This window comes from Macaca fascicularis, chromosome 17 (genome assembly GCF_037993035.2).
Source record: "Macaca fascicularis isolate 582-1 chromosome 17, T2T-MFA8v1.1".
Taxonomy (NCBI): Eukaryota; Metazoa; Chordata; class Mammalia; order Primates; family Cercopithecidae; genus Macaca; species Macaca fascicularis.
Window position 1 is genome coordinate 27,197,277 of NC_088391.1, and position 21,427 is coordinate 27,218,703.

At 39.6% G+C, this 21,427-nt stretch overlaps 1 protein-coding gene across 1 annotated transcript; it reads right to left on the bottom strand.

Annotated features, from left to right (window-relative positions):
• Positions 1-304: 304 nt before the first annotated feature.
• Positions 305-18,207, bottom strand: MED4 (mediator complex subunit 4). The gene is made up of 7 exons (XM_045377234.2): positions 18,057-18,207; positions 13,726-13,792; positions 9,359-9,529; positions 7,237-7,294; positions 5,341-5,427; positions 3,567-3,698; positions 305-1,039 (listed from the first exon to the last, which is right to left on the bottom strand). The coding sequence occupies exons 1-7, from the start codon at positions 18,179-18,181 to the stop codon at positions 867-869; spliced, it is 813 nt and encodes a 270-aa protein (XP_045233169.1). The 5' UTR covers positions 18,182-18,207; the 3' UTR covers positions 305-866.
• Positions 18,208-21,427: the final 3,220 nt, after the last annotated feature.

Genomic DNA, 21,427 nt, shown 5'->3' on the forward strand with positions numbered 1-21,427 from the left:
AAGTGGTTAAAAGTGACTCCTGAGGAACTGCAAGAGGAGGAAGGTGAAGGGAAGAAATGGTTGCTTTCCATTCTAAATCTTTTCACACAATCTATTCTTAATCAGACAAGGCTGTGGTAAGTTTTTTCAATTATTAAAAAAAAAAATTATTTCTTCTAATAGGAATGTTGGCCTTTGAGAAACCTATTACTTGTAATAGGTTTCAATTCAATTAGTCTCTCAAGTATTATAAAATGCAACTGGAGTTACAGAAATAATTTCCTATCTACACTGACAGTATATTTAAACTAAAAAAAAAAGCATACAATATACAAACAAATTTATTTACAAAAATTACAATAATTACAAATGTACAAATTGAGACAATTTCCCATTCCTCCAACAGAAGCCAAGAGCCTTTACTGTCAAATGGGAGTTTTTGTTACTTTTAAATGACACACAAAAAGAAATATGATGCCTATTCAGTCATCCACTGCCAGATTAAAAATGCTTTTCTAAATAATTCCAAGAAACCTATTAGTGATATGTACGTGGATCACTTCCCTCAACTCTATTTCTAGAACAGCTATGTACAAATCCAGCAAAACTGGAACAGAACAGGGTAAGACAGCACATAGCAACTGCTTTCTCTTTTCAACAGTAAATGTTGACTATTCCCCTAAATATCTACCTAGTGGCTTAAAACTAAAACTATAATCTTTGGCTTTAAAAAGAAAGTTCACTTTGACTTTCAATGGATGCACAATTCTACCAAAGCCAGTATTTACCTGGTTATTCTTTGTCACCCGTGGTTTACATTTCCCTGCTACTGTTAAAGAAATGGAATTCTACAGTATTCAATTCTGTATATTGTCTTTTACGGTTTTTCAATCAGACTCACTACTACTGCTTGAGGAGTCCGTTGACATAATCTCTACATCATCTTCATTTTCTTTATTATGCCCAGGAGGTTCCAACAAAAAGTCACTACTATGATTTGGTGGTAACATATTCATCGACATGTCATTTGACTGCCATGGATACTGTGGAGCAAGGACATCTGGAGAAAAAAAGAAGCATAGATAAGAACAGCTCTATTTGTAATTAATCTAGTTCTTACTTTTTCCTTTATGCAAACAATTTGAAGTATATTTTTAAAAATTTTACTTTTCTCTCTTTTTTTGAGACAGGGTCTCATTCTGTCACCCAGGCTCGAGTGCAGTGGCACGAACACATCACTGCAGCCCCGACCTAGGCTGCAATCCTCCTGCCTCAGCCTCCTGGGTAACTGGGTTATAGGTATGCACCACCATGCCGGAGTACTTTTTAAAGTTTTTGTAGAGATGAGGTCTCACTATGTTACCTAGGCTGGTCTCCAACTCCTGGGCTCAAGCTATCCTCCTACCTCAGCCTCCCAAAGTGTTGGGATTACAGGCATAAGCTATTGTGCCAATTTTTTTAAGACTAGGAAAAAAATATACATTTGGCCAAATTAATAAAAATCAAATTTATCAAGGAAAAGTGTGATATTTTAGCAACTGGGGATTTTTTTTTTTAATCATACTACTCTAAGAAACTATTCAAATAGTCAGTTGACATAAATTTTTCTTTTGTAAGACATTTATAATTACAAATTTTTCCTGTATCTATGTATCTATTATATGTATATATAATATATAATTACTTATACTAGGTTATGCAGATTATTCTACGTATTATAAACAGGTAATAGGTACTTTAGTATTATAATAGATTTGTATGATTTCTTGATAGAGGAACTGCTATTGTAAATGACTCTCATCAAAGAGAGGTTGATTAGCAATGTATGCATATGAAATACCTTATAAAAAAGTGCCCAAGTCACATTAAAAGTCTGTATTTCTGAAGCAAAGGGACAGAGCCCATCAACAGGTACACTTCAAGACTCAAAGAAAGAAGGCAGATTTTTAAAGTGTTATGGTATTATAAAGAGTTATGGTATTAACCAGAAAGGTATGCCAGTTAGCTTCAAATCTACCCTTCTCTCTGGCCCCTGAAACCGTTTCTCCTTTGCCAGCTGCCACAATTAAGTTTTGTCAGTAGAGGGCATAGGCAAACAAGTTTCACTTCCTGGATCGGGTGTTTTTGTTTCCTTTACTGCTGTGATGCCTGGTTGGTGTGCAAGACATTAAGTGGTGTTCACCACAGCAACTTTCAGTGGCATCTCTAAAGGTGGTTTCCTAGCAGGTTTCACCACAATCCCAAAGGGCAGCTTCCCAGCAAGTCTCCCTGGAACCCCAGTGGGTAATTTCCTGCTTGCCAGTTCTGGCCTCTGACGCCTCATCTAACTTCTCTGCCATGGAGTGGGCCACAACTACACTACACCCTCTCCAATGACAGCACCATGATACGAGTATTGGCCTTGGGATGGGGCTAGGGAGGAGTGTTTCTAGGTCTGTCCCTTCCTTGGTCCAAAAACGTAGCAATGACTCCCCATATTCTGTTTTTCCTGTAGTTTTAAAACATGAGAAATATGAGGTGATATCCAAGGATATCACAGTGAGTTCCCCAGATTATACTTTAGGTAGCTAACAAAAATGATGCATACAAAGCATTATGAATGACACAGTGACAGTCTTATGATGTAACATTCAGCAAAAAATGTATAGCGGAAAAAAGGAAACAGGCTAAAATATTTTAAAGTGACTGCCTCAGAAAGGGTATTTTTTTCCCTTTTTAAAATGCCTTTTTCTACTTCCCAATGTTCTACCACATCAAAATAAAAGTCACCTATAAACTATAAAAGATGAGGAATAACATAAAATAAATATATATAAAAACAGCACAAACCTATGAAAAACTTGAGGAAAACTGAAGCTCAGAATGAAATGGATCTCACAGAAATACTATTTTATAAAGTTATAAAAGTTTATAAAAAGGTATTGTTATTCATTTTGTCAACCTGGGGGTTGTTCAGGGGTGTGTTCACTTTATTCCATAAACTATCTTACTCTATTTACATAGCGTGTTTCACAATTATAAAAAACCTATGTTTAGAGCAATAATTTTAAAAGAGAGGCCTAATGCCTGAGGAAGACAGTGTAATATTTACAAATAAGAGAAAGGCAGCTTATTCTAATTTCATACCTCCCTCAAGGAGAATCTTTAGAGAATAGAATAAACTGGCAAAGAATCTAGCTATTACAATGAACTGGGTCTGAAAGCCGGGCACACTGGCTCACACCTGTAATTCCAGTACTTTGGGAGGCTGAGGCAGGCGATCGCTTGGGGTCAGGAGTTCGAGACCAGCCTGGCCAACAGGGCAAAACTCCATATCCACTAAAAATACAAAAATTAGCCAGGCGTGGTGGCACATGCCTGTAATCCCAGCTACTCAGGAGGCTGAGGCACAAGAATCACTTGAACCCAGGAGCTGAGACTGGGCCAACGCACTCCAGGCTGGGCGACACAGTGAGACTGTCTCAAATTAAAAAAAAAAAAAAAAAATTGTGTCGGGAATCTCAAACTTGCTTTACCGCAAGATATTCCAACTTGTCATCTCTGGAAAACCTTGATCTGTTTGAAAACACTCTTTGGCTTAACATTACCTGGCAATCTTCCTGCTGCGAGTGCATCTCCTGGTAAATGGCCATTCACACCATTAGTGGAAGGATTGTTCATCTGACCCAGTAACCCACTTCTCATCTCTAAATCAGTTGGGTAGGGTCTCCGGGGGTCCCCTAAAACAATAAAGACTGCATTTAATTCAATCATATTTTTAAAAATAAGTGTTAGTATGTTCTTTGACACACTCATTTTCCTTGGTTCACACTGAAAAGTTCAGGCTACATTTTCAATTTTGAAATATAAAAGTCATCTGGCCGGGTGCGGTGGCTCACACCTGTAATCCCAGCACTTTGGGAGGCCGAGGTGGGCAGATCATCTGAAGTCAGGAGTTCAAGACCAGCCTGGCCAACATGGTAAAGCCCTGTCTCTACTAAAAATATGAAAATTATTCGTGCATGGTGGCACGCACCTATAATCCCAGCTACTCTGGAGGCTGAGGCAGGAGAATCGCTTGAACCTGCGAGGCAGAGGTTGCAGTGAGCTGAGATCACGCCACTGCACTCCAGCCTGGGCAACAGATCAAGACTCCGTCTCAAAAAAAAAAAGAAAGAAAGAAAGAGAAAAGTCACCTTATAAATTGTTATTAATAGCATATTACTTTTAAAAATACATGCATTTTAATTTTTCTGAATCTTCCCAAGAATATACTATTTTCTATACTTTAAAAAAATGAGAAGTCTTTTTTTGTAAACATTCTGGATGACAACTTAAGAAAATTATCATAATCTCAATTATTCAAACTTAACTGTATTTTCTAGCAAGAAAATGACAATGATACATGCTAGAAGGGAGAAAAAAATTATGACAGTTATAAGACGGAAAGGACTGGAATGTTTAATAGAAGGGCTGTCTCAATTTAAAACTTTTTTTTTTTCATTTTCACCTTTTTGTTTTACTTTTTTTTCCTCATGCCAACTTGTCTAAGATGAAACCTTTTTCTAACCAACCTCTTTGATCTGGTCATTCAGAAACTAATTCCTATAAGTGGCGAAATAGCAGGAGCAGGTAATGTTCATCCCAAACATGAAAGCACACTAAACAGCAGTATGTGGTTGACAAAAACATGACCAGATCTGGACTGACTTTTTGGGCACATCTCACCAACTGCAGATTACTCATCCCCAAAATTATAGTCACCCTTAGTGCTTTCAGCATGGTAACACAGCCCCTTCAGGAGTTACTGAAGTGGAGACAACTATTAATATTTCCCCTTCCTCCAATAAGGCTGCTACCTTACATCTCCTGTTTTATGTTTCATCCACTGTCATTATAGTTGCAGCCTAATATTTTCTTTTGCTGTCTAATTATCCTAGCTCTTTCCAAGCCTGTGTGTTCACTGTTGGGTACACAGCACTTTGTCTTTAGCATCTAAGATAACTGGAACTGTCTTTCTTAGGCTGGAACCTTTGTGGAAATCCTAATGGCTCTAAAGAGTTGGCTTCTGGCCAGCCCTGATATAATGGGATATAAATCCAAGCTTTAGAAGCATCACATTATCTTGTACTTTAAAAACAAAATCAAATTATTATTTCAAAAGAGGAAAGAAACATAATCCCTAGCAATAATGGCTTCATAGAAAACAAAATTTATAAAACCCATGGCCTATATCATTACTTATAAACCATTAAAGATGTGAAAATATGTGGCAGAGGTTTCTAAGGATACATACATTCTAAATTAAATCTATGTGTGTACATAGTCACCTAAGAATTTTCAAAATCACATACATCTAGTATAAAACAGGAGTGTGTTTACCTGGAACCCAGGTCAGTGGAGCACATACAGCATTACTTGCACTGATCCTATGTGCATACTTAATTATTTCTTCAGAGGAGATAGCACCTGAAAGAGTTAAGAGGATAGTATAACCTGTAGTCTAACAAACATACAAGTTTAGAAATGTATCTATCAGTTACCCATCATATTTAATTTTAAATTACCTGAAAATAAAATCATCTCAGTCACCCGCCTTCCTTAACAATATCTACATATTTAGTATAAACTTAAATCTCCAAAAACAGGACACTAATCCAGAAACATTAGCTGACATAAACAAATTTTGGAGATTAGCATGACAGCACTCAATAATCTCAATTATTAACTACCATTAAATACTATTACTCTTCTGAAAGCAATAGTGAGCACAAATAAAATAGAGAAAATAGTGTTTTAGGCCGGGCGCGGTGGCTCAAGCCTGTAATCCCAGCACTTTGGGAGGCCGAGGCGGGCGGATCACAAGGTCAGGAGATCGAGACCACAGTGAAACCCCGTCTCTACTAAAAATACAAAAAATTAGCCGGGCGCGGTGGCGGGCGCCTGTAGTCCTAGCTACTCAGGAGGCTGAGGCAGGAGAATGGCGTGAACCCAGGAGGCGGAGCTTGCAGTGAGCCGAGATCGCGCCACTGCACTCCAGCCTGGGCAACAGCGTGAGACTCCGTCTCAAAAAAAAAAAAAAAAAAAAAAAAAAAAAAAAAAAAAAAAAAGAAAATAGTGTTTTATTTCTCAAAGACATCCAAGCTATGAAATCAGAGCAGACAGTTCACACCACTCTGTTTGATCAATATGCCCTAAGGCTCTTAAGTAGACCTAAGTAGAAAGATGTCTACAATGTACTCACTAGGTAAACAAAACACTACTAAATAATATGTTCGATATGACCTGATTGTTTAAAATACATGTACATATGTGTATTTGTATTTTTATTATATACATACTCACAGATCTAGAAAAAAAATCTAGAAGGACATATACCAAACATTAATAGTTACCTCTGAGAAGTGAGAACCACACACTTCATTTTACAAACTTTACTGTTTCAACCTAACAAAGTGTATGTAAAATTTTTGAAGATTAAAAACAAAATCAAACTACGGTCTAGAAGTCAATAGCCAGCCTCAGTCATCTCTCCTAGAGATTTGTTTGTTGCTATAGAAGCCTAACCTAACTCTCAGAAGAATATTAGCTATTTTTCATATGCAACAATAAAAAGGTAGGTTCCCAAAAAAGAGGACAGTTAGACAATAAATCTCAGATGAATAAATGTAAAATCATATGTACAAATCATTAAAGGCAAGTAACCAAAGTTGTAATTACAATTCTGACGTTTAGTATGGCAAACTAAAAAGTCACGTAAGATCCGTAACAGAAGCCTTTGAAAGAGGGACAGCAGGCCAGGAAGGCATGTGGGCCTCTGCACTACCAAACGTGCTTACCTGCCAAGACTATAACTGGCTCTGACTTCATGTACATCTGGCTCTGACTTCATGATGTTTCAGTCCCAGCTCAGCTGTCCAATGGATGTCCTTTCACTCTCTCTGTCCTAGCCTTCAAGATTTGGTACAAATTCCACTTCTAACCCGTACTTCTCTTTCCCTCTCCCACCAATTTTATAAACTCACTGTTTTTACTGCACATTTGGGCACACAGCCATAAACTGCCTTGTATTAATTGCTTTTTATAATCTGAAAAAGGATGTGATACTTCTACCTCCCTCACAACACCTAGCACAATGCTAGAACATAACACACTTTACAATAAAAATTTATTGAATCCTTTCAACAGCAGCAAATGATTATCAGTAATATCCTCTTGCACTGGTCTCTTGAAAACAGAACCTTAACTTCTCAAGTCATTCAGTCTTCCCATACTAACCTTTTCTTGCTTTTTCTATTGACTTGAGTTTCTCCTTTGCTTGGTAAACAGCTGTTGCCTAATTTAAACAACATAAAAAAAAAATGTGATTTATTCTTCAACTATATCAAACTTAGTTTTTGGCTTAATTCATAAGATCCTTTATCCTACAAGAACAATCTTCGAAACCTGGAAATCCCAACAATTATCTGTAATGTTCTGAAATACCTCTTGACATTATTTATTTCAGTCATATTTAATGAAAGAAATATTATATTTATGAACTAGTCTCCCATTCACAATTCAGTTGTAAAAACAAAATATAAATTGGATTGTCTACTTTTTCTTCACGTCTTCTATCATAAACACGCAGGAGATATCTAGACCATGCACAACCCCAAAAGCATCCTATTCTTGTAACTAGTTCAAGAATAAAATACCCCCCCCTTTTTTTTTTTTGAGATGGAGTTTTGCTCTTTTTGCCCAGCCTGGAGTGCAATCGCGTGATCTCGGCTCACCGCAACCTCCACCTCCTGGGTTCAAGCGATTCTCCTGCCTCAGCCTCCCAAGTAGCTGGGATTACAGGTGTGAACCACCATGCCCAGCTAAATTTTTTTGTATTTTTAGTAGAGATGGATTTCACCATGTTGGCCAGGCTAGTCTTGAACTTCTGACCTCAGGTGATCTGCCCGCTTTGGCCTCCCAAAGTGCCGGGATTACAGGCACGAGCTACCATGCCTGATTTTAATTTTTTTTTTTTTTCAGACAGAGTCTCGCACTGTCACCTGGGCTGGAATGCAATGGCGTGATCTCGGCTCACTGCAACCTATGACTCCCGGGTTCACACGATTCTCTTGCCTCAGTCTCCCGAGTAGCTGGGGTTACAGGCACACACCACCACACCTGGCTAATTTTTGTATTTGTAGTAGAGACGGGGTTTCACTATGTTGGCCAGACTGGTCTCGAACTCCTGACCTTGTGATCTGCCTGCCTTGGCCTCCCAAAGTGCTGGGATTACAGGTGTAAGCTACCACGCCTGGCCTGATTTTAATATATTTTAAAAAACCATTTACTAGTGAGTTGTTTCCTCAGTAAGGGTGATTAATTTACCCTGAACTACGCAGGATTCTAGTTACTGGAGCTCATTTTGACACATTTGTTAAGAGATTCATCAGTGGTTAAGGATGCCAGCAATGTCTGGTCGACATGAGAATTAAGCTCAGCTATTTCTGCAATACTCTTATATTATATTAGTTAGTATTTAGTGAAGTAACTGGGCAAATAGTAGCAAATAAATTGCCTCTTTGAAATAGTAGCCAAGAACAGCAAAGGAAAAACTCAGATCCTTGATATATGTCCAAAGCCTACCTAGATGAGGATGAATGACTAAATTAATGTAAATTTTAATCAATTTATAAAATGTGTACATATTTTTACTAATTTCAAAATATATAAAAAATGAAAAATGTCCCTGATTTTTATCTTAAGGATCAGAGACCAAAAAAAAAAAAAAAAAAAAAAGATTTAGACTACTGATATTAAAATTTATATCAGACCAGGATAAAAGTAAAACTTTCCACTCCTATAATTCAATACTGTAAAATCCTTAAGTAATGAAAATGTGGCTCACAAGTAATGCAGGCTATCTGAAAATGTAAGTAAAAAAGAGAATGACAATAGCCTTTCATTCAAACACGGGCAATGGTTAGTGACAAGATGTCACTTTTAGACTTGGAAAGTCTAGTTTTTTTGGCCGGACGCAGTGGCTCACACCTGTAATCCCAGCACTTTGGGAGGCCGAGGTGGGCAGATCACAAGGTCAAGAGATGGAGACTACGGTGAAACCCCGTCTCTACTAAAAATACAAAAAATTAGCCGGGCGCGGTGGTGGGCCCCTGTAGTTCCAGCTACTCAGGAGGCTGAGGCAGGAGAATGGCGTGAACCCGGGAGGCGGAGCTTGCAGTGAGCCGAGATTGCGCCACTGCACTCCAGCCTGGGGGACAGAGCGAGACTCTGTCTCAAGAAAAAAAAAAAAAAGGAAAAAGTCTAGTTTTCTGCTCTTCAAAATACTGACAACAGATTTTTCAGAAACAGATTAAACAATATCCTTTTTAACCTTAAGAACCAACCTCTGTCAACTTACCAGTATCTGTTCTGCTTCCTTTAGCTGTTTTTGTAGTTGCTGAATATCACTGTCTCTCTTCTCTACTTCTTTTTCTAAAACTTGCATTTCATGATGAATTTTTCCCTGATTAAGTGCCAATTTCATTAGTTCTTGAAATTCCCCATCTCGGTGAATTAACAACTCCAGGACCTGTCAGATAACAGTCAATTAAATCAAACAATAGACTACTGAAAGGCTGCACTTCAATGAAACAAAGAATCCATAACTGAATTGGCTAGGCTATAAATTTCAACACCTTCAAAGTATTATTCCCAATTCTTGTTAAAAATAAAAATAGCCTACCTATGATTATTCTGGGAAACATAAATATAAAACTTTTCTACTTTTTCAGCTATTCTTTCATACAAAACAAAATAAAACTAGTCTTTCAGAACTAACAATATGGCAACATGAGCAAGTTTAGTGATTTCCTAGGGAAGATACAATTCTAAAGTTTATCCTTATGGCTGAGCACAGTGACTCATGCCTGTAATCCCAGCACTTTGGGAGGCTGAGGCTGGCGGATCACTTGAGGTCAGGGTTCGAGACTAGTCTGGCCAACATGGTGAAACCCCATCTCTACTAAAAATACAAAAATTAGTTGGGTGTGGTGGTGCCTAAAATCCCAGCTACTCAGCAGGCTGAGGCAGAATTGTGTGAACCTGGGAGGTGGAGGTTGCGGTGAGCCAAGATCATGCCACTGCACTCCAGCCTGGGTGACAGAGTGAGACTCTGTCTCAAAAAAAAGAGTTTATCCTTAAAAATACAACATAGGTCAGGCACGGTGGAGGCAGGCGAATCACCAGAGGTCAAAAGTTCGAGACCAGCCTGACCAACATGGAGAAACCCCATCTCTACTAAAAATACAAAATTAGCTGGGCATGGTGGTGCATGCCTGTAATCCCAGCTACTCGGGAGGCTGAAGCAGGAGAATCACTTGAACCCAGAGGCAGAGGCTGCAGTGAGCTGAGATCGTGCCATTGCACTCCAGCCTGGGCAACAATAGCGAAACTCCATCTCAAAAAAAATATATATATAATGAAGGTTCTCCCAAAACTTAGTATTTGAGATGATTTTAGGTGGCACCAAGAACTTAAAAAAGCTTTTACAGTTACACATTTGTGCTAATATATATTAGAAAAAACTGAGACACTGAAACTCTGATTTTATGCACAGTATTACTTATGATGAAGATGATCATAAAAATACAGTGATTTTGCCAGGTACAGTGGCTCACGCCTGTAATCCCAGCACTCTGGGAGGCCGAGGTAGGCGGATCACAAGGTCAGGAGTTTGAGACCAGCCTGACCAACATGGTGAAACCTCGTCTCTACTAAAAATACAAAAATTAGCCAGGGGTGGTGGCACACGCCTGTAATCCCAACTACTCAGGAGGCTGAGGCAGAAGAATCACTTGAACCCAGGAGGCGGAGGTTGCTGTGAACCCAGATCATGCCACTGCAGTCCAGCCTGGGTGACAGAGCGAGACTCTGTCTCACAAAAACAAAACAAAACAAAACAAAAAAACAGTGATTTCATAAAACAGTAAATAAACAAGTGGTATGCAGATATGGCAAAAAACCATGAAGCCTAAAACACATAAAATAGAAAGTCTGGTGGTTCATATCTCTAGTCCTCCATTTGCTAGCTGTGTGACATAGGGAAAGTTACCCGCCTCTCTGAGCCTGTGTTCTTAATTGGAAAAGGAATATAATATTAATAGTAGCCATTACATAAAGGTATTGTGAGGATTCATGATATAATGCACTTTAAGTACATACAGGAAGAGCTCAGCAAAGGCTAGTTATTACGATCACCACCCCAGTACAGAATTAAGATGCAAGTTTAGTCTAAATACCCTTACTTTACTGTGCTAAGTAGAGAATACTACTTCAGAAAGAAAACAGCTGTCAAAATTCAGAATCAATTTTAAAACTATTTTAAAAAATTTGTTGAAGACTAAAAAATACAGGTATGTCTCTTCAAGTTCCTTTTGACATGAAGTTCCTCTCATTTTTATAGAAATTCTTCTAATACAATAGACAAAAGACTGAGCTACAAACTGCCAAATATTGAGTATTTTAAATAACAACAGAAAGCTTTTTCTGTAAAAAGTAAAGTATATTCTATTTATTTAATAGACCTCTAATCCTCATTCCTCCTACATCGTAGCAGAAAGCTAGGCTTCCATTTCTGTAAAAGCTGTATTATTAAGGTAAGTAGTACACATTAGTTCCATGACAACTTTCAAGAAGTTTTCACAGTTTGAACTAATTTATATACTACCCACGAGTAAAAAATATTCTCTTTAGATATTATTGTTCAGTAGAAAAAAATTACTCAACTAAAGTCAGAAGACCTAGGTTCTGGTTCCACTCACCATTAACCTCTAGCTCATCGGTTCACCCTGGAACTCAGTCTCACAGGAGGTTGAACTGAACATCGTTAAGATCCTAATTCTAAAATTCTATGTAACATTATAACTATTCAAATAAAATGGTGGCTAGAAAATTTTCAAATGGCCACATTCCTCTCTAATATTAACAGTTTCAATGAAAATTACACAGGAATCCACAGTACTAAGTACAAGATACAATTCACAGAATTGCTACTCTTTAGAAAGTACAAGAAAGCTCAGTGCTGATTATAGGTCTTAATTATCGCCTTCTGAATAATATGTGTGCCTGGCTCATAGCAAGCATTTAATAAGTGTCTATCAAATAAAGTCAAGCCTTGCATTTTGCTTCTTGCACATTTTGTATAAATTCCTATTTAAACCCACGGGTATTAATAGAGTACCTGAGAGACTAGCAGTCTTCTATTAACATATTTATCTCTAGACTCTTTCTCTTTTGAAAAAACAAAACAAAAACCTTACTACCCCTAAGGTTAGCTGTTTTTCCTAGCTTGTGGCCTCATCTGGATCCCCTCCTCCCCTTTTGAGGCTCATTGACACTTTTCTATTGAGTCTGTCAGATTTCCCTGCCCTCTAAACATGTCGTAAGATAGAATTAAGATAATGATGTAGACAAAAGATTTATTACTGTCTCCTCTTCTACTTTACATCATTTTTAGAAAGGTTAATCTTCTCCATTCATTTTCTCTCAAACATTTTTTTTGGCCAGCTATGGTGGCTCATGCCTGTAGTCCCAGCACTTTGGTAGGCCAAGGTGGGGAGGATCGCTTGAGGGCAGGAGTTCAAGACAGTTCAAGACTGGCCTGGGCAACACAGTGAGACTAGATCTCTACCAAAAAAAAAAAAAAAATTATTTTAAATTAGCATGATATTATAGTGCATGCCTGTAGTCCCAGGTACTGGTGAGGGTAAGTGGGAGATCGCTTGAGTCCAGCAGGTTGAGGCTGCCAGTGAGCAGTCATCATGCCACAGCACTCTAGTCTGGGCTACAGAGCGAGAACTTGTCTCAAAAAAGAAAAAATTAATTGTGCCAAAAACATAATATAAAATTTATCCTTTTACCCCTAACAAATTTCTGAATCAGGAGGCCAGCTGCAGTGGCTCACACCTGTAATCCCAGCACTTTGGGAGGCTGAGGCAGGCGGATCACGAGGTCAGGAGATCGAGACCATCCTGGCTAACACAGTGAAACCCCATCTCTACTAAAAATACAAAAAAAAAAAAAGAAAAACAAATAGCCTGGTGGCGGGCACCTGTAGTCCCAGCTACTTGGGAAGCTGAGGTAGGAGAATGGCGTGAACCCAGGAGGAGGAGCTTGCAGTGAGCCAAGATTGCGCCACTGCACTCCAGCCTGGGCAACAGAACGAAACTCCGTGTCAAAAAAAAGAAAATTTCTGAAATCAGGAAAACAAGTCTGTTCACCCTCCATGGAAAATTAGAAAGCACAGAAAAGGTGAGCAAATAAAAACTGCCTGTACTTTCACACCTATAAGGCAATGTCTAGTAAGAGTTGTATGCTCTTTTATTTCCCTTCATGTTCAAGTTGCATTAGAGAACTATACTTACAATACAGGGTAAGTTTTTGAGCATTAACTTTTGATTCTAAATATTGTTGTAATCTCCATATAACAAGCCTTTCTTGGTTAATTCAAAGGACAAAAATAAATAAATACGTAAGTGTAACTAGAATTGTAAGAGAAAAATAATAAAATACTGCTAAACCCTTAGGCAACTATTCTTCTTAAGCACACTGTTATCTTAAGTAAATGATGCAAAGAAAATATCAATTTTAAAGTTTCAATTAATAACTTAAAAGGATCTAATATTCCTGTTCTCAAAGTAAATATAAATAGGAAACTTGCAGAAATCAAGTTTTTTTGTCTTTTTATTTAAAAACAAAGAGAAATTAATTTAAAAAGAAGCCACTTACCTGGTTTTCCTCTCCAGCCTGTAACAACTTCTGGTTTCTTGAAATTGCCAGCATTTCTATAAGTTCCCTAAAAGAGAAACCAACAACAACAAAAACTCTTTCACAGCATGCTGAACACCCAGGGCTACTCCCTACAGTCTGCTATGACTGTGAACTTCAGCTCACCAAGACTCAGTTGTGCTGGTTACCAAACTTATTTATAAAATAAGTTCCACTTAATACTATCATTATATAAATAGCTATCACCTAAATGCCAATGAAATATGATTGTAAATAGAGTTCTTTCTATAAAAACCCTAATGCTTGGAAAGACTCGATAGAGGCTTGCAAAGGACAGCTATAAAGGATGGACCAGGGAAAAGTCATAAAAACTAAGGGTCTACCCTAAGACTGCTTGATGAGGGGCTAAGTTCTCATTTTGATTTGATCTAGAAATCAAACTACAAATTGCAGACAATGCATTATGAATAATTTATACAAGAAAAACTTGTACATGAGGGATCTACAGGCCAAATCCAGGACATCTGCAGTTTTTGTAAATAACATTTTCCTAAGACAGTCTGCCCATTAATACACAATAGTCTATGGCAGTTTTCCCAATACAGAGGCAGAGTTGAGTTGTTATAGCAGAGACTACATGGCCCACGAACCCAAAAGTATTTATTATCTGGTCTTTGCAGAAAAAGTTTTCTGACTCCTGTCTTACATGACATGATTAGTGAATGAACATATGTCTATATATTTTAAAGTAAAATAAAACAAGGGATGCATGGACCATTTTTTAATGATTCTCCACTTTATTTGAATTTTTAAAATTAAAATCAACATCTATCAGGGATAGATGTTTTTATAGGGATATATTTATGTATATTAAATAAATATCTAAGAGGGATCCTTACACATAATAAAATGATATCCTTTTAGAATGCTCATTTAATAAATATGACAATTTCCCTATATGAAAATTAGCATCTGATGAGGAAAATAAGATTGGGAAAAATGTGTAGCAGCTAATGTTTACATATTAGTTTCGAACTTGTTGAGAGATGGGACTTTTGAGAAATTATGCAGGAGGAGCAGTTTCACAACTAACTAGCTACCTGACACTGCTCTGATCAGACCGAGTGTTTGTACTTTCTCACTGGCTACCATGCTATTTTTACCTTCAAATTTCCACCCTCCTTCTAGCTAGCCTTATATTATTTTTCTGGATCATGTCAATTGGACCCAACCCTTCCCGCTACTACTTCCCCATACCATTATTTATTAAGTAATCAATGAATGAAAAAAATAGATATAAGAATGCAAAGTCTTCATTTATTCACTAATTCATCAAATACTTATTGAGTGCCTATTATGTGCCAGGCACTTTCTAGATACTCGGGGTATCAAAGTGAACAGTGGCACTTAAATTCTAATACAAGAGACAAGAACTACTAAGACAAGAAAAAAAAACTAAAGTGATAAGGGTTGGCAAGGAAATAAAACTACGTTTTATTAGAGACTATTGGGGGAGTGGATTGGCTACTTGAACAGGGTGGTCACAGAAGGTCTTCCTAAGGGCACAGCTTTGACATAAGACACAGATTAAATGAGAGAAGTCAGTCAAGAGATCTGGGAGGAAAGAGTGCAGCAGAAGATACAGATAGTTCAGTGCCCCAAAGATGGATCTGAGGAGGTACACTGGGGAGAGGAAAGCAAAGTGAGGATATAGCAGCCAGGTGGCTAGGGGTAAGATTATGTAGGACCTTACAGTTATGGTAAAGATTAATGTTTCGTTCCATATTCAATGAAAAGCCACTGGATCATTTTAAACAGGGAAAAGGCATGACCTGATTTACACTTTTAAAAACTGCTGAGCGATTTGGTAAATAGACTGTAAAAGGGCCAGAACAGGTGGTTTTTGTAGTGTTCCAGGCAAAAAATGACTGGTTTTGACTAGGTCATAGCCTCCAGGACTTAGTAATGGTGATGGGAGAAACATAGACAGATTTCAGATATCTTTTGGAGGTAGAGCTATCAGGACTTGCTGATGGATCAACAGTGTATGAAAACAGCATGTTACGTAAACTTTTTCGTGTATGCCACTGAGACACAAACTGTTGAGAACCTCTAGTCTAAGTAAAAGCTGGTTTCAGGTGGGGCAGGGGTGGTGCTGACTGGAGTGGGGCTATGGTAGGAGATGTGGGATAAGCCTTCCTCTGTTCTTGCAAATCTGGGAGTATGAGTCCACAGAAGGCTTTACAAGGCTTGCCATAGGCACAGGAGTACAGGTGAGGTAGAAGTCTCTGACACAGGAGTAGAGGGGAGGTAGAAGTCTCTAAGACTTAGTCATGTTCTGTAACAGTCCAAGACGAAGTAGAAACCTCTGTCCTCCCCATTTGTGAAAAAGAGGCCAAAGGAAGGCCCATACTCACTCTCTGGTTAAAGATGTGGAAGTAAGAGCCCTGTCCTGCTACAAGGAAGGTGCATTCCTGGCATACTGCATTAGAATCCAGCCACAATTCCCCATAGAAATAAAATTTCCATAGGGGTTAGAGCCTACATTATTAGTGGTAATACACTTTTCAGGTAAAGAGAATTAACAGGCTGGTGTGGAAACCTCAAGACTCCTATCAACATGATTCCGTGAGTTTTCAGTTACAAACGGGTTAAGAAAAACGTTTAGACTACAACCTGTGTTTCAATTGTTTAAGACTGTCTCCTTGCATTACATTTTACAAAGTAATAAATATCCTGAAAGGGTACATAATCAGGTTAATAGAAAAAAAAAAAAGATCCTAAGTTATAAATCCACTATTTTTTAAAGCCAAGAGGCTCAACCTAAAAATATGTAAGGTACATTCGTGAATTTTCTTCTCATTTCCATAAATGCAAGCCAGACACAAATTACATTCAGAGACTGACAAATTACACAGATCACAGAATCAGCACACATAACTATGTCTGAGTGAGCACATGAGACTTTTCTGGAAGCCAGTCACACCACCAGAGCAGCTTCATTCTGTGAAGAAATTCCAATGATCCGCTCGCCTCGGCCTCCCAAAGTGTTGGGATTACAGGCGTGAGCCACCACACCCGGCCATAATACAGTTTATTTTAAACAGTGGATCAAACACATAAGTCATTTAATTTCTGGAGTCTATTTGTTTTAGGGTTTTCTTCCATCATTAAATATTGTGCTGACCTGGTAACTTGGTAGCAATACTATGGCAAGGACTAAATTTACACCAAAGATAAAGTGCTGATTATATCAGGTATATTTTAAAATACAACAGATAAGATTTATTCTAAAGTTGTCAAAGAATGTTGGCTACAGAAAAAGTGACATTTGGGCTGGAATCTGAAGGATATATGAATCATTCACCAAATCGGGGGAAGATTGGGAATGGCATTGAAGATGTGGAAGCCTGACTAAAGAATTTGAACTTTACCTCACTGGACAACGCAAATCTACCAATGAGGTAGGTTTTATATCATTTTTCTGCAGAAAAGTAATATAACATGCCTTTTAAAACTGATCTTGGCCAATATAAAAGGATACAGTGCAGAAGCATGAGGCAATTAAAACTGGGAGGCTGCATTTAAGAGTAGTTATGAACAGTGGGGTAGGAACGAGAGGACAAATGTGAGCAACATTTTAGGAGGTAGAACCAAGATAATTTACCATCCACGTCAATGGGAGGGAGTCAAGGAAGGCTTCAACTTGACTTATCATGAAAGGTGACAGAATATAAAGAATGACATTTAATTTCATCTCCTATCTCTGATACAAAACTTGCAACTCCACCAAGCCAGGCTTTTTGCACTTGCTGTTCCATCTACCTGTGCTGCCTAGTGAGTCTGGCAAGCTCACGCTTCCCAAACAGCCGTTTCTTCAGAGGGCCTGCCCTGATTACAACCAGAAAAGGTGCCTAGCCCCTGTGCTCCAGTACCCCGCAGCGCAGCGCTCTAATAAAAACAGGCTTCAAGGCAGTTTACACATCTGTCTCTCTCTCTCGACAGCCGGCATTCAGCCTACCCTGCACTACTGTCTCCCTAGTGCTTGGCACCCAAGGGGCGTTCCATAAATGTTAAGTGGCTGGCTGTGGACGAAGGGGCTCAGACCGCGCGAGTTCTTATCATTACTAAAATTCCCTCTAACGGGAAAAACCGCCGTCCAGAGTGCTGGAAGACTGCGGACCCCACGTCCGTGACCCTGGTGCACCCGAAACTCCCGAGCTGGCCCTCCCCGCCGAACCCCGAGAACGAGCACAAACGCTGGGCCGGCCGGCTCCGGGGGTCAGTCCCCCGGCCTAGCTCCAGCCCGGCTCTCAGGATCGCAGCATTACCTAGACAGGACCTCCAAATCCTCAAGCGCAGACAGTAGCCGCTCTCGTGTGCTGTTACCACTTGCCACTCCCAAGCCGCCTCCCAGCCTCTCTTTCTCCTTCTCACCACTCGAAGACGCAGCCATTTTCCTCACAGCCCCGCCGCCGGCGCACGCGCTGAGCGCGCTGACGCAGGGGCGTGGCGAGGAGGCGGGCTCGGAAGGCGGAAGAGTCATCCAGGAGAGGAAGAAGAGGCCCGGCGAGGGCGCCCCCTTTGCGCCCGGAGGGGCGCACTGCGGGCACCGGCGCCATCTGCTGGGCCAGCGAGGGCTTTTGGGTCCAAACCCTGGGAGCAAGGGCTGAACTGAGAACAGGGAGTGCAATGCAGTCTGATTCTCCTGGGCCTAATGTTTTGTTTTTTCTTTCTTTTCCTTCCTTCCGCAGTCTGATTCTCCTGGGCCTAATGTTTTGTTTTTTCTTTCTTTCTTTCCCTCCCTCCCTCCCTCCCTCCCTCCCTCCCTCCCTCCCTCCCTTCCTTCCTTCCTTCCTTCCTTCCTTCCTTCCTTCCTTCCTTCCTTCCTTCCTTCCTTCCGTCTTTCCTCTTTTTTTGAGACGAGTCTCGCTCTGTTGCCCAGACTGGAGTGCATTGTCGCAATCTCGGCTGACTACAACCTCCGCCTCTCGGGTTCAAGATATTCTCCTGCCTCAGTCTACCGAATAGCTAAGATTACAGGCGTGTGCCACCTCGCCCGGCTAATTTTTGTATTTTTAGTACAGACAGGGTTTCGCTATGTTGGCGAGGCTGGTCTCGAACTCCTGACTTCAATAGATCTGCCCACCTCGGCCTCCCAAAGTGCTGAGATTATAGACGTGAGCCACCGTGCCCGGCCCTGGGCATGATGTTTTTCAAGCAGCAATGAGAAGCTTCTATGAAGTGGTTTTTAAGACTTTGAGGGAATCACATAATGGTCTACATTATTATAAAAGACGGTCGGGGACTGCCTGACTCCCATGAGGCAGTCGTACCTGTGGTCCTTTCATTTCATGGTCTCATCCTCTGCTCTTTTTGGAGGTGCTAAACTTGACTCCTGGGCACCCAGAGTTGACAAGTCTTTCAGAAATTCGTGTTAAATAAACTCACTCATAGCGGCCCTGCGCGGTGGCTCAAGCCTGTAATCCCAGCACTTTGGGAGGCCGAGATGGGCGGATCACGAGGTCAGGAGATCGAGACTATCCTGGCTAACACGGTGAAACCCCGTCTCTACTAAAAAATACAAGAAACTAGCCGGGCAAGGTGGCAGGCGCCTGTAGTCCCAGCTACTCGGGAGGCTGAGGCAGGAGAATGGTGTAAATCCGGGAGGCGGAGCTTGCAGTGAGCTGAGATCCGGCCACTGCACTCCAGCCTGGGCGACAGAGCAAGACTCCGTCTCAAAGATAAATAAATAAATTAATTAATTAATTAATTCACTCATAGCAACGGCTGTGTAATCTAGAATGCTGATTTACTCACTTACAATGAAAAGTAATAGTGCTAAACATATCTTTTACCCATAGACAAAACTATAGGAGAAGCCATATTATCACAGGATGTTGCTTCTTAAACTTGGATCAGAACAAACGAGGGTAGATTAAGAATGAATGACACCATCATGAGGCTTTGTATCTCCACAGTGTAGGGATATTTGTGTTCAAGAGATTGGATTATTTGTGTTCATAGGTCAGGGTACCTTCTCCTCCAGACAGTGCAAGAAATCCTTGTCACCTTTTGTTTTCTGACCATTCCCTGCATCTGCTGTTGGCTAACCCTTTTTTGTTAATGCAGTCAATTCTCAGGCAATGGGTTAAAGTAGATTGAAGCTTTGTTCATTACACTTGCATTCTAAACATGCCTCTCAGTACTCTAGTCAATCATTTCTTATGTTAAGTTTCTAGGGTGCCAGACTTCTGTGGTATGTGTTGGTTTCATTTACTCAACTCTCATGGGTCATATTGAGCCATGACTCTGGTAGGAGGAGAGAGAACATTATATTAGTGTAAACACAAAAATTCTAGAAGGATTCTAATCAGTTAAAAATGACCAATTATAGTCCTACTTTGCAGACACTGAGGATCAGCGTATGGAGCATATATGTGTATTGTGAACTCCTGACCTCCTCAGATTTATTGCAAATTCGTATGCATATTAAACAGTATAGACTGATAAGTAACAGCATCTTTCACAGATATACTGTCTTACAAATTGTACGAATCCAAGCATGATAAACAAATATGAATTATTTTATATAGTATTACTGAATTCATGGTAATTTGGAGTGTTAGGTACATATTTTCTCAATCTGTAGATTCAAAAAGGACACTACTTTCTCATGAAATTTTATTTCTTTAACATGCTGGGCACTGCTCTAGGCACTTAAAAAATAATATCTTGTTTAATTTTCCTAACACTCCTATGAGGTAAGTACTGTACTTACTACTGATACAAAGCGTCACAAGTGTGTCATTAATTTTTAATCTATCCTTGTTTGTTCTGATCCAAGTTTAACAAGCAACATCCTGTGATAATATGGCTTCTTGTATAGTTTTGTCTACGGGAAAAAGATATGTTTCGCACTATTACTTTTCATTGTAAGTGAGTTACAGATAATGTTACAGATAATGAAACTGAGGGGCAGAGATGTTAAGACACATGCTGGGTCGTATAGTAAATGGTAAAGCTGGAATCTGAACCCAGAGTCTGGCTCCAGGGGCTGTGCTCTTTACCACTGGTTATCCCCACTCTCTGTAAAGAAAGAAGGCTCTTCATGTACTAAAAGTACTGGGAAACTCTGACCTAAAATATGAGAGGACTTCAAAAAGTTCATGGAAAAATGGAATTAAAAGATAATAATTTAAAATATAAACTTTATTTCTCAACATGAGCTCCATTTAGTTCAAGACACTTTTGTAAATGATGATACCAGCCATTTAGTTCATACCTAAAGAACTGAGGGTCCTTGGAATTTAACCGTGCCAATGCTGTCTTTTTTACTTTTTTTTTTTTTTTGCCACAGGGTCTCACTCTGTCACTCAGGCTGGAGGGCAGTGGTGCAACCACAGCTCACTGCAGCCTTGACCTCCCAGGCTCAAGCAATCCTCCCAATACATTATTAGCTGAATAAAAATGGGTGCCCTTTACAAATTTTATTTATTTATTTATTTTTGAGACAGTCTTGCTCTGTTGTCTTGCTCAAGCTGGAGTGCAGTGGCATGATCTTGGTTCACTGCAACCTCCGCCTCCTGGGTTCAAGTGATTCTCCTGTCTCAGCCTCCTGAGTAGCTGGGATTACAGGCATGTGCCACCATGCCCGGCTAATTTTTGTATTTTTAGTAGAGATGGGGTTTTGCCATGATGG

Excerpts from the sequence above, each read along its gene's own strand:
- MED4 (XM_045377234.2), bottom strand. The coding sequence starts at position 18,181 with ATGGCTGCGTCTTCGAGTGGTGAGAAGGAGAAAGAGAGGCTGGGAGGC. Across the intron at positions 5,428-7,236 it reads AATAGAAAAAGCAAGAAAAG|GTGCTATCTCCTCTGAAGAA; the intron begins GTTAGTATGGGA and ends TAACTCTTTCAG. Across the intron at positions 3,699-5,340 it reads TCCACTGACCTGGGTTCCAG|GGGACCCCCGGAGACCCTAC; the intron begins GTAAACACACTC and ends TTATTGTTTTAG.